The following is a 16,132-nucleotide window of genomic DNA, read 5'->3' on the forward strand; positions in this document are numbered from 1 at the left end:
TTTGGTAGTAATCAAATAAGTCCTCGCCTTAAAATTCCACTTTTCCATTCCAGATATAAGTGAAGTTCCTGCCATAAAAATCAAGTCTACTGTCCAGCACCAATACTGCTTTAATCCTAAACATTACTGTTTGAAACAATTCTGGGCTTTTTTCCTGCCTTTGGTACTAGGCTCAGATGCACCACACACTACACAGTATAACAACTCCTAAAGGAAGAATTTCCTGGTGGAAATCTGCACAGAAAAACATCCCGTCATAACTAATGATAGTAAGGTTAGTTATGACCCTACTCATAGCGTGTCAGCTAACCACCAGACTTTAACAACTTGCATGAAACTTGGAAGTGTGTATTATTTTTATAAGATCCTCTATACTTCAGCTTTCTTCCTTAATTCTAGCCTGTTTCTTTTCCTGTTAAAGTGAATAGGGATGCTTGACCTCCAGGGAGAATGGTAGCATATAGAGAAAGGAAAGCTTAGAAAAGGCCCCATGGAAAAACAAGGATGTCAGATATCTCCACAGGATACACTGTAATAGACATTGTGGGAAGATGGTCACTGTTTTCCTTTGCTGAGAAGGGAAGACTGACTTTCTCTCCATGACCTTCCCCCACCCCTCTAGTCCCTCTCTATTTACACAAAAACTACTATAATAATAAGCCAGTTCTTAGAAGAATTCTTTTTATGTAAGTGTATGTGTGTGTATGTAAGTGTTCGTGTGAGTATATGCTATGTGTGCGCGGGGTCCCTCGAAAGTCTGAAGAGGTGTAACCCCCTGGAACTGGAGTTACAGGTAGTTGTGAGATATCTGATGTCAGGGATAGAAACCAAACATTGATTCTCTGGAAGAGCAGAGAGTGCTCTTAACTGCTGAACCATCCATCTCTCGAGCCACTAAAATAAGTCAAAAATTTGAGCTTTGATTAATTAATCTTGTCTTCAACTCAACTTGAAAAAGGATGAAGAGAGAGACAAAGAGAGGGAAGAAAGTCTGCAAGGGAGGGAAAGAGAAGGAGAGAGGGAGAAAGAAAGGAAGGCGAGGAGGGAGAGAGGGAGAGAGGAAGGGAGGGAGGGAGAAAGTCCTGAAGGGGTATAATACAATTTAGAATTGTAATGATTACCAGGGACTTTGGTCTAGGTACATGTGTAGAATAGCATTTGAAGCAGAGGTAAATGAGGAGGGGGGCAGGTGGTTTATATTATGAAAATAACATTCTGACCCACCATATGCCCGAAATATTCCTCTAAGCTAACAGGAACTTGTGAATTTTTCCTGAACACCGGACTCTCCAACCAGCCCCCTCCCCCATGCCTAGAAACCCCTGTTCTCAGTACACACAGAGCTCAGAATTGTTCCCTACATACTTGCCTCCAGCCTGACCTGCAGGGATGCTATTAACCCGAGTGATGGAGGCTCAAAGGTTGCCCTTTTCACATCAGCATTTGGAAGGGGCGGATGCTAATATATCCACAGCCGAATATATTGGAACACATGCAAATGTTCATGCTTTGACCAGAGAGGTCAAAGTGTTAAAACTAAGAGCAGTAGGGTCTGGCTTGTGGAATTCTTTTTGTGGAAGGCTTGCTCGCTGTCAGGATGAAACTGAGGTGTTGGTGACACTGACCAGAGCCCACAGGCCATACACAAAAACTCTGCAAGTCACGTGCAGAAATGTGGACTACAGGTTGCAAAGGCAAAATGTTCTCCACCATGTGAAAGACAGATGTTATAACATCTACGATTAGGACAAGAATTCTCACCTCTTGCAGTCAGTTTGTTTGTTTTGTCACTTGCAAAATCTTAGCCTGGGAGAGCCCCTTGGGTACTGTGCACCGCACCGTAGAGTGAGGTCTACCTACATTCTCACTGATCTGTCTTTAACCCAGCAAGGATGCATCCTTAACTTGGGTTTTCATATCCTTAGTTTGTAACATTTGCATACACTAACATTACATTTATTCAAAATTTTGCTCACCATGCCTTTACAGCTCCTCAGCTGTTGTTCAAATGCACTAAGTAGAGTGTACTTAATTTAGCTCTGTAGATTCAGATGAGAAGGATTTTTTTTTTGTTAATCTTTAAAGCACATGGATGAATAATTCTAGGAAGCCTGTTAACATGGAGTTGATGTCTTTCCACATGCTTTCCAACAGAACCTAGGATATATATTCAATAAAATCTTGGGTATAAAAATGATGACTTGACACATGTATCCGGCTTGTTTTCTAAAACAAGTTATGGATGAAAATCAATCCACTGACAGGTTCTATGAAAGTTATTCTTCACTCTGAGTTGTGTCAGAATGACAAGAAGATATCCTATAACGAGCCCATCTATAAACAGTTCTAAAGTGTTTCATAAATTGCTAAAAGTGATACTAATTTCTTGTTAGGCATTTCTACTAAAAATTTGCCTATAATTATCAAATTTTATTTAAGTTATTCTAAGAACTTCTTTTCATTCAAAACCAGAAAGAGAGAAAGGAAGGAAGAAAGAGAGAGAGAAAGAAGGAAGGAAGAAAGAAGAAAGAAAGAAAGAAGGAAAGAAAGAAAGGAAGGAAGGAAGGAAGGAAGGAAGGAAGGAAGGAAGGAAGAAAGGAAGAACATAATTAGCTACTATTTGATTTGAGGATAGCCTACAGATTAATCTTTTTTTTTCCTTTTTTTTTTTTTATTAACTTGAGTATTTCTTATATACATTTCGAGTGTTATTCCCTTTCCCGGTTTCCGGGCAAACATCCCCGTCCCCCCTCCCCTTCCTTATGGGTGTTCCCCTCCCAACCCTCCCCCCATTGTCGCCCTCCCCCCATAGACTAGTTCACTGGGGGTTCAGTCTTAGCAGGACCCAGGGCTTCCCCTTCCACTGGTGCTCTTACTAGGATATTCATTGCTACATATGGGGTCAGAGTCCAGGGTCAGTCCATGTATAGTCTTTAGGTAGTGGCTTAGTCCCTGGAAGCTCTGGTTGCTTGACATTGTTGTACTTTTGGGGTCTCGAGCCCCTTCAAGCTCTTCCAGTTCTTTCTCTGATTCCTTCAATAGGGGACCTATTCTCAGTTCAGTGGTTTGCTGCTGGCATTCGCCTCTATATTTGCTGTATTCTGGCTGTGTCTCTCAGGAGCGATCTACATCCGGCTCCTGTCGGTCTGCACTTCTTTGCTTCATCCATCTTGTCTAATTGGGTGGCTGTATATGTATGATTAATCTTAATTGTATCTTGACATTGTGTTGTTCACAGAAGAAAGAAAAAACTCCCGAGAATAAAAGCAGAACTTCAATGTAATTCGGAAAAGCCGTCAACTAACAAAGAACTTTTTTTTTTTTTTTTTTGGTTCTTTTTTTCGGAGCTGGGGACCAAACCCAGGGCCTTGCACTTCCTAGGCAAGTGCTCTACCACTGAGCTAAATCCCCAACCCCAACAAAGAACTTTTTACCCTGAATGTTGCCTTACTTGAAAACAGTTCCTCTATTGAGAAACTAGCATTGTTCTATGTTCACAGAGGGGGATTTATCATGAAGACAAAGAAACTTCTACACAGACTGACTAAAAACATAATGTCAACTTATTTTACTTTAAAATTTTCATTGCTTTTCTTCAATAATGTTCATGAAATATTGTAAGTCCAAGGACCTACAAAACCAAATTCTGCCACTGCCAGTTAGAAATGAGATAGGTAGAAGCAGCTGAAATAGCATTCTGCTAAGAATGGGTCTAGGGACTTCAGAATCATCTAGAAGGCTTATTAAAATGCATATTTGGGAGCTGGGGAGTTGGTGTTTGCTATACAAATGTGAGGTTATGAGTTTGATCCCCAGTACCCACATTAAGGAAAAAAAAAGCGAGGCATAGAGACAAATGCCTATGATCCCAGAACTGGGTCCTCAAGCTTGCTACCCAGCCAATCTAAGTAATTGGTCAACTCCGAGTTCAGTGAAAGATCCTGTCCCCAAATAAGGTGGAAGCCAGCAAGGTGGCTCAGCAGGTAAAACTGTTTGCCTGATGCTGAATCTCTGGGACCCATGGGAGATGGAGAGAACCAACACCCCAAATTTTCTGCTTACCTCTAGACATATTCTCCTAAAGACTGTCCTCCAGGCACATTCAATGAAATCAGTATTCTCTACCCTAGATACATACATGCATACCATTCACTATGACTCACACATCTAACATTAGGTGTTTTGACTCAGTTGGGTGCCTGGAAATAGACATATTTAATAAGTCACCAGGTAACAGCAACGTGAACATTCAAGGTTTTGAACTACTGCACTTGAGTTTTTAGGTAGATTCAGTGGAGATCTTCATTGGATCATCTGTGGGGTCCTGATGACCTAAACTCCAAAATAAAATACAAAGCCAAAGGATTTGGGCTTGGGGAAATTGTCTTATCCAGTAGACTTTGGAAAGTTTAATGGAAATGACTTTTACTCTTGAAGAGTTACCAAACACTTCTTACAATTGTTGGTCAACACTTACATTATACAATAGTACGTAACCCCCATGATATCTATGAGGGCACATCCAGCCAGAGACAAAGTTATATGTGATCTCTGATCAAGCCATAGCTGATCCTTCTATCTCTGCCTTGCCCTATAGTCCAGAAAAGCAGAGAATAGGAAAGAAGACATTAAGGTGACCTTAATGACACATTGGCCTCCCCAATAAGCTAGGGTTTTTTTTTTTGTTTTGTTTTTTTTTGTTTTTTGTTTTTTGTTTTATAATGGACTGCGTTTTCTCCCGTTTTTCTTTTATGTAAAGTCAAGTTTGGAATCTTCTGTAAAAGTGACCCATAGAGTATCAAGTGGGAAATGTGTCTGGAGGACTGTATGGGTTTAAGGAATGGTATGTGATCTTGGCTAAATGTGGGTTAGCCTTCCTACAAAGTACAAAATAATCTACTGCTCAGATATACTTGAGGGTGAATTTTTAAGTCAACCACACCTTGGGATGCATAACCTTTGCAAAGTAAGTGTAATAATAAAACCAACCTCATAAGATTGTTATAATAACTAGACATGATATTAACTTTACAGTGCTTAGCACAGCACCCAAATGCTCAGGATCAGCTGTAATCTCTCTGCTATTGAGCTCTCCCCACGAGTGTGCTAAAGAAACTTCTAAACGACCTGAAGCAAGCGAAGTCTCTGTAATAGTTATCTTCTGCTGCATACTAAATTGCCTTGAAACTTACAAACGTGTTCAGGACCCTGAAATCGGTTTATCTGGGACTCTCTGGCTCACCCTCTGCTGGAGGCACCAGTCAGGCTGCGAGATGAGATGCTGTTATCTGAAGGTTGGACTGGGTCTCCTTCCAGACTCTCCAAGGTGGTTATTGACAAAAGGTTTTTATTTATTTATTTATTTATTTATTTATTTATTTATTTATTTATTTATTTATTTATTTTTGACCATGTATGCCTTTCCATAGGGCTACTCACAGATATCATTAGCTTTTCCTCATACAGGCAATCAGAGAAAATGGGGACAGGACCAATTTGAAAGCCATGGGGTTTTTTTTATGAACCATAACAGAGAAATACAACTGTCACTTCTGCCGTGCTCCACTGACTAACGCTGAGGTGAAAATGTGAATGCTGGGAAAGGGGATGGATCATTGATTGTATTTTGGGCCCATCATTACCTTTAAATGGCTTTCCCAACTTATACCACATTTTGTGGTTTTGGGGTTTTTGGTTTTTTTTTGTTTGTTTGTTTTTTGTTTTTTGCGGGGGCCAGGGGAGGTTGTAGCTTCACAGGGAGGAGAGGTTTTGTTTGTTTTTGCTTTAGTTTTAAGAAGACATTAATGATTATAATGGCTTACAATCTACCCACAAATAAAAGGCAGCTGAGTAGCTAGGAAAAAACGTCTGAGTGGGGTCTGCTGGCCACTCACAAAGCATCTAGTTTCGCATGCCTGAGAAGTCCACAGCTGACTTTGCTAAAGATCATGGCTGTTGAATATTCAAGCTCAGAACTTGCACAGAGTGCAGACGATGGAAGCTGTCTCTGGGTATTAGCAAGTAAGAATGGAGAGCACATGAGGCACAGTTTACAGATCTATATTTATGATGAGGTCTGGTGGAAAAACAGCAAGAATAAACCATACAGGGAAGTCTAATTCCAGCAGGGAGCTGCTTTGAAATAACATCATACTTCACTTACCCCCATTGATGTCCTTGATAACCAGATTGGAAAACAATAAAACACCCTGTAGCTTGCCATATTTTATTTTCTTACAGTGGCCCCCACTGTTCGGGGGTGACTCTGAAAGTGCTTGTTCTTACAGAAGCATCTGGACTTTGGCTTTGACACCCCAAGCAGATTGCAAATGAGTTAAATTGCTTGCTCAAGTACAAGTTCTTATGGGGGAAAGGTCCTCCTTAAAGCTCTCAAAACCAAAACAGGCGGCAGTTACTGGCTTGGATTTGTAGTTTCAGAAGAAAGCAGCTGGCTAACATTATAGACATTCTGAGGAACTTGTCTTTCAGAAATACAAAGAACAATAGAGAGGAAAGTTCTTTGATGGCTCTGAACTGATTTTATTTTATGTGCTTATTAACAGGCACACTTTCTCCCCATTGGGAGGGAAAAGCAAGCAAGCAAGAAAACAAACAAACAAAAAACCAACAATACCCCGAAATAATTGAACAAGTAAAGACAGGTGTCTGATTCCATATTTTGATATTAGCTGAGTCTCCCGCCTTCTTTTTTCCTGCTTCCCTGGTAAAGGCTCTGTCTATGGCCGGCCTGCCTGACTCTTCTTTGATCTATGAGGCAGTGCCATACTGCTGTAAATGTACATGCTGCTTTTGATCTTGTACTTAACTGCTCTTACTTAAATAGATAGCTTCTTTTAACTATGCAGTGCACTCTCTCTCATACACACACACACACACACACATACACACACCCACAAACACACACATATACACACCTATGCACAGGCACACACACTCACGTGCACGCAAACAGACATGCACATGCATACACAAAGACACAAACACACACACATACACACACAAACACACACACGTGCACACACATACAAACACATAAACACACAAACGCATACACACACAAACACACACACAAACAACGTTGTCTTAAACTGCTATTATTTAGACAGAAAAATATTTCTTACGAGTGCTCTGATCTGACTTTTATTTCCTAAATTCTAAAAACCTCAAGGCTCTGTTGTAGATTTTATAAAGCAAAACTGATATTAAAATGAACTGCTGTTACAGATGTTGTGTGATATTGGCAAAACCTTTGCTTTTTTAATGGGAAGCTAACTTTTCAAAGAACAAGAAACATGACATTTTTTGCCTATGCATTGGCAAAAATGCTCATATCAGGGTCTAAACATAATAGCCAATTATCCTTATGAATTTTGATCCACAGTTATTATATTTTCATATTGCTGGATTACAATACCATAAAAGTATATAAAATGGTACTTTTTAAGAATAAGAAGTATATATAGTTATTCTTGAAAGAACTTCTTACACATTTTATCAGGTGTTTTATTGAATTGTTACTGACTAGTCTATACTTCAGCCTGTTATCCATTCAGCAAATCATAACAGGGCAGGGATGCAAAGAAATTATCTCACGATTATATGATACAAGAGGGACACAAAATAAATGGGTAACAATCAAGGCATGAAGGTAGGAAATAGCAGGCAAAGACCAGCAAACAATTATATTCAAAGATGGTCAGTGCCTTCAGCCTGGCTTGAGAGTGGTAGGCAAAAATTGCCAAAAAGGCAGCTTTAAAGCACTCAAACTGACTCAAACCTTATGGTCCTTTATATTTCTGGCCAAGACTACAGCACAAAATAAAACTATGTAAGCAGGAACTCTCTGATCTAATGTAAGTATTTCAACCCTTGAAAGATATCTAAAGTTTGAAATGTTTGTTGCCTCAAGCTATACCAAAAGCCTTCTTGCTTGTCTTGCTTGTCAAACATGAAAGAGACCCAACATACCCACACACACACACACATACACACACACACACATACACACACACACACATATATATACATATAGTCTAGAACTTCAACTCTATTCATTTAAAAGTATTTTGGTCATTTCCTTTCACCATACCAAATATCCGAGAGAATCTACTTTAAGAGAATAAAAGTTCATTTTGCTTATGGTTTCCAAGATCTATATGGTCTCAAGAAGTCCATAGTCAATTGCCTCTTCTGCTTTGGGGTCTATAGTGAATCAAGGCGGAGAGCATTCATGGTTTCAATCAGGTGACAAAAAGAGAGAGAAGAGGTGCTAGGCTTCCAATATTTCTTTCTGGGGCATGCCTTTAATGGCTTAACTTTCTCTTCCACTGGGCCCCATTTCCTAAAGTTTCCACCATCTTCCAATAGCACCATAAACTGGAGTCAAAGTCTTAAACCTCCTCTCTCTCTCTCTCTCTCTCTCTCTCTCTCTCTCTCTCTCTCTCTTTCTCTCTCTCTCTCTCCCATACACCACACACACACACACACACATGCACACACCACACACACACACACACACACACACACACACACACACACCACACACACTATGTCCTTATAATTTACTACCTTTTCCATGCCCTGACTGTACATAGGGATCTTAAAGCACTGATCTTGGACACTGAAGACTGTTGAAGCATACAAACACCATAACCATAAGCACAAAAGTTTGGAGTGGGACCAAAAGAAGTGATCAATTGTTAACTGCATGATTGTTCTACTAGAACAGCCCTACTATTTGGAAGGTTGGAAAATCAGGAATCTGATCACAAGGATTCAAACTGGGATTGTAGTAGTGGGGAGAAGAGACTGAGCTCTAAATGATACAAGTGTGTGTCTCTGGACAGGGCAGAAAGGTCAGCATAGGGTGAAGAATGCTGAACACACACAGAGGAATTTGGGTTTTTCCCTATTGGGGGAATAAAAACCTTGAGGCTGTGAAACTGAAAAAATAAAGTGTGACCCTTGGTACTTTGCCTCTCCTTTCATGCCATGCATCATAATGTTTCTGAAAGCCTCACATTTCACATTGTAGAAACTGTGCATGAGGAAGAACAGCCACCAAAACTCAGACTACATCTTATAAGCCCGTGCTGCCTGGCTACCCCACTGACTTGACTTTTCTTCATGAGACTAGTTTCCCACTAGGAACCTTAGCGTCTATAGCTCAGTGTTCACAGAAACCTCTTGGAGAGTGGTAATCCCACCTTGAAATGCTGTAAAGGTATCGTCTCATTCCAGCTCTTCTAGGACTCCCACCTCTGTCTCTGGACACTCGAACACCACACTAAAGTAGAACTTGAAGGATGAGAACCTTTAAGCATTAGAAAAGGAGACTAGAGGACAGAGTGGAAGTGAGATGCACAGACAAGCCTGTGTGAACAATGAGGGAAGCCCGCTAGGAGAATGGAGACTAATATTAGTTTGGGAACACAGATAAAAACTATTGTACAGCCTTGGTATTCAAACCCAGGGCCTTGTGCATACTAAGGAAGTACTCCACAACTCAGCCAAAACCTCACACTCCCTCTCTAGCTTAGGTTAGCCTCAAAATCATTTTCTCCCTCCTTCAGCCTTTAAAGGACTAGGATTGCATGTGACTTGTTGCTCTGCCAAACTTGAAAATTACTTAATGAGTTATGAGTACACAGGCTGTCTGTGACCCCTAACTTTGGGAAAAACAAATGGCTTCGGTTAAGTCCGGTTTAATTTTAAGTTTAATTTCCCTTAAACTTAACCAACTAGTTTCCTACCCAAACTATATAAGCAAAGTGGAAAGGGTGATGCTCAAGAAAATCAGAGAACTACTGCTGGGGGAAAAGGTGGAGAACAAATGGTGGGAGACTAGAAGTGTAAAAGCAGTAGGTATGGACGGTAGGACCTTTTGCATTAGCTTACACATTCTTATCAGTGCCATGATGGCAAAATATATATGACTGACATGTTTTCATGGACCACGACAATATGTCAAGTATCATGATCATGCTTGGCTCTCTCTATATCAACCAATCGATTTCAAGTTCAACTCTTCTATTGTGTTACTAAGAAGGAAATCATGAGCAGAGAATAATTAACTAGTGCAAAGGTGTATACTGTTAAGAGTTGAATGCCAACCATCTGAGTCCAGAACCCATGACATGAGCAGTGTTGGAATGGTGAGATGCTGACTTCTTTAATAGCTCCTTCTCCTTCCTTCTCAAGTGCTGCTTAAGTAGAGCTGAGGCCAGGCGAGACGCTGCTAAAGTGGCACTCATCAACTCTCTCTTCAATGAGCTGCCCTCCCGAAGGATCACCAAGGAGTTCATCATGGAGAGTGTTCAGGAAGCAGTAGCCTCCACCAGGGTGAGTACCAAAGGGAGGCAAGAGGTGGCCTCTGTGAGAACATCGTGGGGACATTTGAATCTTGGGAAATACTAAAGCAAGCAAATTTCTCATTTCAACAATGTGCAGGTTAAATTTTGTCCAGTGACTTACTAATGCTCAGCAAAATAGAACTTTAGGTTGGAAATCACGAAGGTGGAGCTGGCTGCCCATTGTACATCTTGCTAATTAATACTCTTGACAATCCAGGATCCAAACAGATCAAGTTTCAGACTGAGGAAGATCACATGATCACACTGATTCCTGTGTTTGCTTTTTGAGTAATATAGGTACTTTTTAGTGTCCAAGAATGTATGCAATGGAAGAATAACTTATAGTCAAATGACAAACTAGTTCTAATTTCCCCCAAACTTAACTGGCTCTGCTAATTACTTGAAGTCCTTACTGTAAATGCTTATTCCCCAGCTAGGGTGCAGTCTTGCAGTTTATAGCGCTAAAGAAAAGTGCAGGCCGATTAGACAGCTCTGTGTGTTAGAATAATCATGGTTTCTAGCCGTTTACATCTTCCAGTAAGCTTTGAAACTTTTTGTGACAGATATAATAAAGGCTTTGAGAGAAAAATGACACATCAAAATGCATCTTAGAAATTTAAATAAGAAAATTTCTCAGTCATCCACGGCTGAATATTTACTTGTCCAATAAATGGTAGAGAGTTCCTGCCCAGTATCTCCACCTGAAAACCAGAGCTTCCAGGGACTAAGCCACTACCCAAAGACTATACATGGACTGACCCTGGGCTCCAACCTCATAGGTAGCAATGAATAGCCTAGTAAGGGCACCAGTGGAAGGGGAAGCCCTTGGTCCTGCCAAGACTGAACCCCCAGTGAACGTGGTTGTTGGGGGGGCAGTAATGGGGGGAGGATGAGGAGGGGAACACTCATAGAGAAGGGGAGGGGGATGTTGGCCTGGAAACAAGGGAATAACAACTGAAATATAAATAAGAAATACCCAATTTAATAAAGATGGAGGGAAAAAAAAAAGAAAGCCACAGAGGAAATCTGGGCCCCGCCTACAGCAGATGTTTTTCTGTCTGTGCTCCAGAGTAGGAGTTTGAATTATAGCAGAGCAAACTTTGTTAGTTTCCTCCTATTCTTCTTCCTCTCCCTCTGCCTCTTCTTCTCCCTTTTCCCTCACCCCCAGCCCCAGATTGCATCTTACAATGTAGTCCTAGCTGTCCTGGAACTCCCTATGTAATTAGTCTGGCCTTAGCATCACAGGAATCCACCTGCCTCTGCCTCCTGAGGACTGAAATTGAAGGCCATAGTGCAACCCCATCCCCCACCTCCTTTTCTGCCTCTTGAGCTAAATTGACAGGCTCTGCCTTTACAGGGCCGCTGCTGCTGAAGGAGATGATCGGACTGTTAGGGACTCTTTCCCCCTTGTTAAGTGCGCTTATCATTTAGAGGAGAGATGGGATGGCATTAGCAGGACAGTAGGACTAGTAGCTTGGCTGGGAGAAAGTGGAGAGTTCTGCACTATGTCTGGTCCGAAGATAAAAGGAAGCCTTTATTTTCCGACCCTGTAAATTTCAAGAGCCTTTGAGGAAGAGAAGTTAGGAAAATGATGCCTGATTTATAAACATGTGGACTTTACTTAGGAACAGGAAAGGGCTCTCAATGTAAATGTAATCTGTCATTTTTCATGGCAATTTCTAAAGAGAGAGAGTATATATGGCTTGCAGGCTTTCGGATGGATTTCCCCTAGGATATCTAAAAGGCCAACATAAATATTTCAGAAGCAGTGTTAATGTTATTGCGTTCGAAGCTATATATTTGCTGCTGTCTGATGCTGACCGTTGTTAGTTCAGCCTCAGAACCTTGCTATTGCCCACCGTCCTGGGAATCCAAGGTCATGGGGTACTGAAGGAAATGCCACTCCAGAGCTTGTGTTTGCTGCCTAGTGCTGTTCCCTACCACCAAGCTTAAAAGGACTTTCATTTCTACCTGTCGCCTCCCTTCCTGCTTCTTAAAGATTAAATGGTCTGAGTATAAAAAATATATATAAACCAACAGACACTCAAGTTGTTAACTGCAGCTTATTATGAAAACTTTCCTTGAAGAAACAGGCAGGAAGAAAGCAATGGGCCGTACAACCGCACCGTTGTTTTAAGTTCTGTTGTACAGTCTGGATGTTGCAAGATTTCCGTAACCCACAGTGACAGCCATGGAGAGCAGACACACACAAAGCATTGATATAGGAATTTATATAGCAAATTAATAGGGCAAACATATAGGAATCCCGACTTTGGGATCATCATCCTATCAGCACTTACACAGTGTGCTACCATTTTAAGCAAAAACCACTTTCAAGCTGATCATGAAACACTCTTTACTTGAATCATGTGAGACTAAGTATCTAATCCAAGAGGAACTGTATATCAGCACCTTAAGGTCCATTGGATTAGGTCCTGATCATTTAAAGAAGGGAAGAAATTATCAGTGACAGTTTCTTTGTTTGTTTTCCTTCCCAAGGGCACTTTAGACGATGCGGATGACCCCAGCACAAGTGTGGGAGCCTATCACTACATGCTGGAGTCAAACATGGGGAAGACTATGCTGGAGTTTCAGGTGCCTGACTCCCTGCCGTTTATTTGTTTGATGATCCAATCTGGAAGCTTGGGAAATGTGCAACTCTTTTCATCTTATCTATTTGTTCTTAATAGTGTGTGTGTGTGTGTGTGTGTGTGTGTGTGTGTGTGTGCACAAGTTCAGATGCTTGTGGAGGGCAGAGTATCACAGATCTCCCTGGAGCTTAAGTTATAGGATGCACACTTAACTACTGAGCCATTTCTCCAACCCCAAGACACACAACTCTTATCACTAGCACTAATACCAAGAGTCTGCTTTTAGAATCCAGCATGATAAATTCATTTTAGCCACATTCAATAAGCCAAATCAGGTAGCAATCACGGTACACTGCTCTTATGAGAGTCCCTGCCTACAAACTTCAAGGCCCCCCGTCTTAAAACAAAAAGGAGGACAATAAAGAGTCTTTCTTTTTCCCAAACAAAACTAACCCGAAACATAGAGGAGAATAACAGGAGAAAGAGGCATGGCACAGGAGAAAAGACATACCCATTTAAAACCCCACAGAACTACTCGGGGCATCCACTACTTTATATCTCTTAGACACAGGTGAGTAATGACTGTTTGGCAACTTAGTAGCACTAAACTAGATCTTTAGGACTAAGATCCCCTTTAAACAAAATCAAATATTTATTACTAGTTAAAAATATTGCTTATGACCATTTTCGTTTGCTGATCCAATCTGGAAGCTTGGGAAATGTGCAACTCTTTTCGTCTTATATATTTGTTTTTAATAATGTGTGTATAATATAATAATGCTTATGCTTCCTTGATTTCCAGAAGTCACAGATAAAGGTTTCTAAGGAGGTAGTTGCTAAAGCACTACTTCAGTTCTGATGTTTCTATTGAAAAGCATGTGCCTCTCCCTCCTAGGAGAGAAACCAACATTAGCACCACGTCTTCCACAGCTGACAAGCGGTAACAGCTGAGGAACTCCGTTACTTACCACACACAGTCCTCAATTTACGATTTCCCACTTTTACGTTGGCATGGAAACAATACAGCTCCTTGTCTCTTCAGTATATTGCTCAATAAATCACAGAAGATATTTAATTCTTCATTATAAACTTTTGCCCGATGGCAAGCCAGTGCAAATGTTTTGAGCGTGTCGAAGGCATACTCTGCAAGCCTGTGAGGTTCCCTGGATTAGCTGTACTGTATACATTTTGGGCTTACTGATGGCTAATTACAACTGGCTTATTGTATCTGTATTTGTAATATGAAAATTACATTAATAGCAATGGTATCAATACCTGATTCTTATTTATATTTTGGGGGGACATCGTATTGAGTATTGACAACATTACTAAAATTTAACCCTTACAACAGCTATATGAAATAGTTGTTATTATCCGAGGGAGATTATCTTTACTTAAGAGATGGCTGAGCTCCTGGCTTCAGACCCATGCAAGGCAATCTCTCTCCTTTTCTTACATATCAGATTCTCGTATTCTGGCAATAGGCAGACGAAAATTCAGCAGTGATTTGGAAGGAAATGTGCATCCCTATAAAGAGCTAAGCTTGAAGGCACTAAAATATCCAACCACAGAGAACAAGTTAGAATTAATATGTAATAGTACAGCCATACCCACAGTGCTTCTGTTTTCTTCAGTTTGATTTTAAGAAGTAATCAGACCTACAAAATGTTATGGACAAATATTGTTTATCATGACAAAACTTAATCATTGTGTTGCAGCCGAAGCCCAACGCTACCAACTTTTCTCTGGAGTGGTTAAGGACCCAGGGAATGGACTGGATGGTTCTAGTCTTACTCTGCTCCTTATCTGTAGATCTATTTTTTCATTTGTGTATAAATCTGAGGAAATCCCAGTATTACTTCACAGTACCAGTGTGAAGGTAAAATAGGGCCCAATGAGAAGAGTCTAGAAGAGCCTGGCGTATGGTAAACACTCCATGAAGGTTAAGGATGACTCTGCAGGATTGTATTACTTTAAAACAGGCTACTTCATTGATGGAGCACCCCCACGCCCCCACAAAACACACACACACACACACGTATGCACATGCACATGCAAACACGCATGCACACACACGCATACACACACCCAAACAGACATACAAACACACACGTATGCACATGCACACACGTACACACATGCACACGCACGCACACACATACACACACGCGCACGTACACGCACGCAAACAGACACGCACGCGAGCGCGCGCGCGCGCGCACACACACACACACACACACACACACACACACACACCTTTATATAATCACAAGCTTCACAAGACTCCCTGACAAAATGCTTCATGACCTCCTCCCTTACAATAAAAAGAAGAAACTATAAAAGGCCTATAATGTTTCCCTACAATCTAACCTCAAATATATCTATATCTGTTACTGTTACCCCTGTACAAAGAAGTTGTACGAGATTTAGCAGAAGTTTAAAAAAAATGATTTTGAACATGGGTGGCTTAGTCTGCCAATGCTGATAAGGCAATTTTTTTTAATTATTTTTTTTTCTTAAAACTCCTTCTAAGTACTATGAAAGACTCTACTCAATCTTTGGTCTCTATCTCTTTAACCCTTGTCTTGCTGGTCTGCTTTCTGTGTGGTCCACCGTAAGGTATTTAAATGATATATAATCACTTCAACCACACTCTGGAAATGCTTCCTAAAGGCTGGGAGGCAGGATAAGGACAAAGGGAAAAGATAGAAGGCAGGAAAACCCGAATCCTCGGGTCAGGAGGGAGGACCCAGGGAGCCAAGCTTTTCCTTCCGCCTGCCTGCTGTGGCCTAGCTTGTTCCATAGGGTCTGGGCAGATGTTATCAGCTTGTGTCTACACATGAAGGGAAAAGAATACAGACTTGTGCTGTTTCTGCAAAGGCACAAATCAGTGCCCCCTCCTGGAGCGGGGGTGGTTACAGAAGGGTGTTTGGATCTAGGAATGGTTGACTATAGCGTAGAAAAACAAGGTTGGTGTCTCTGGACTGCCCTTGGGTTTCGGTGGGCCAGTCCTGCTGCGCTGAGGAATCGCAATAGGCTTCAGCTTACCTTCACTCCTTGGGAGGCAAGGAGCTGCCTATTGTGAGGTAAGCTTGCCTGGGAGAAAACTACCTGCTGTTAGTGGGAGGGACAGGAGCCGCAACCAGCGGGCGCTGGGTCTTGTCAAGG

General features: G+C 41.2%; 1 protein-coding gene across 1 annotated transcript in view; it reads left to right on the forward strand.

Moving 5' to 3' along the window:
* Lix1 (limb and CNS expressed 1) overlaps positions 1-16,132 on the forward strand; it is a 57,004-nt gene that overhangs the window by 30,635 nt on the left and 10,237 nt on the right. Inside the window, 2 exon segments of the mRNA NM_001106214.1 lie at positions 10,222-10,362; positions 12,873-12,968. Coding sequence (NP_001099684.1) covers positions 10,222-10,362; positions 12,873-12,968 — 237 coding nt within the window.

Source organism: Rattus norvegicus, chromosome 1 (genome assembly GCF_021556685.1).
Source record: "Rattus norvegicus strain SHRSP/BbbUtx chromosome 1, alternate assembly SHRSP_T2T, whole genome shotgun sequence".
Classification (NCBI taxonomy): Eukaryota; Metazoa; Chordata; class Mammalia; order Rodentia; family Muridae; genus Rattus; species Rattus norvegicus.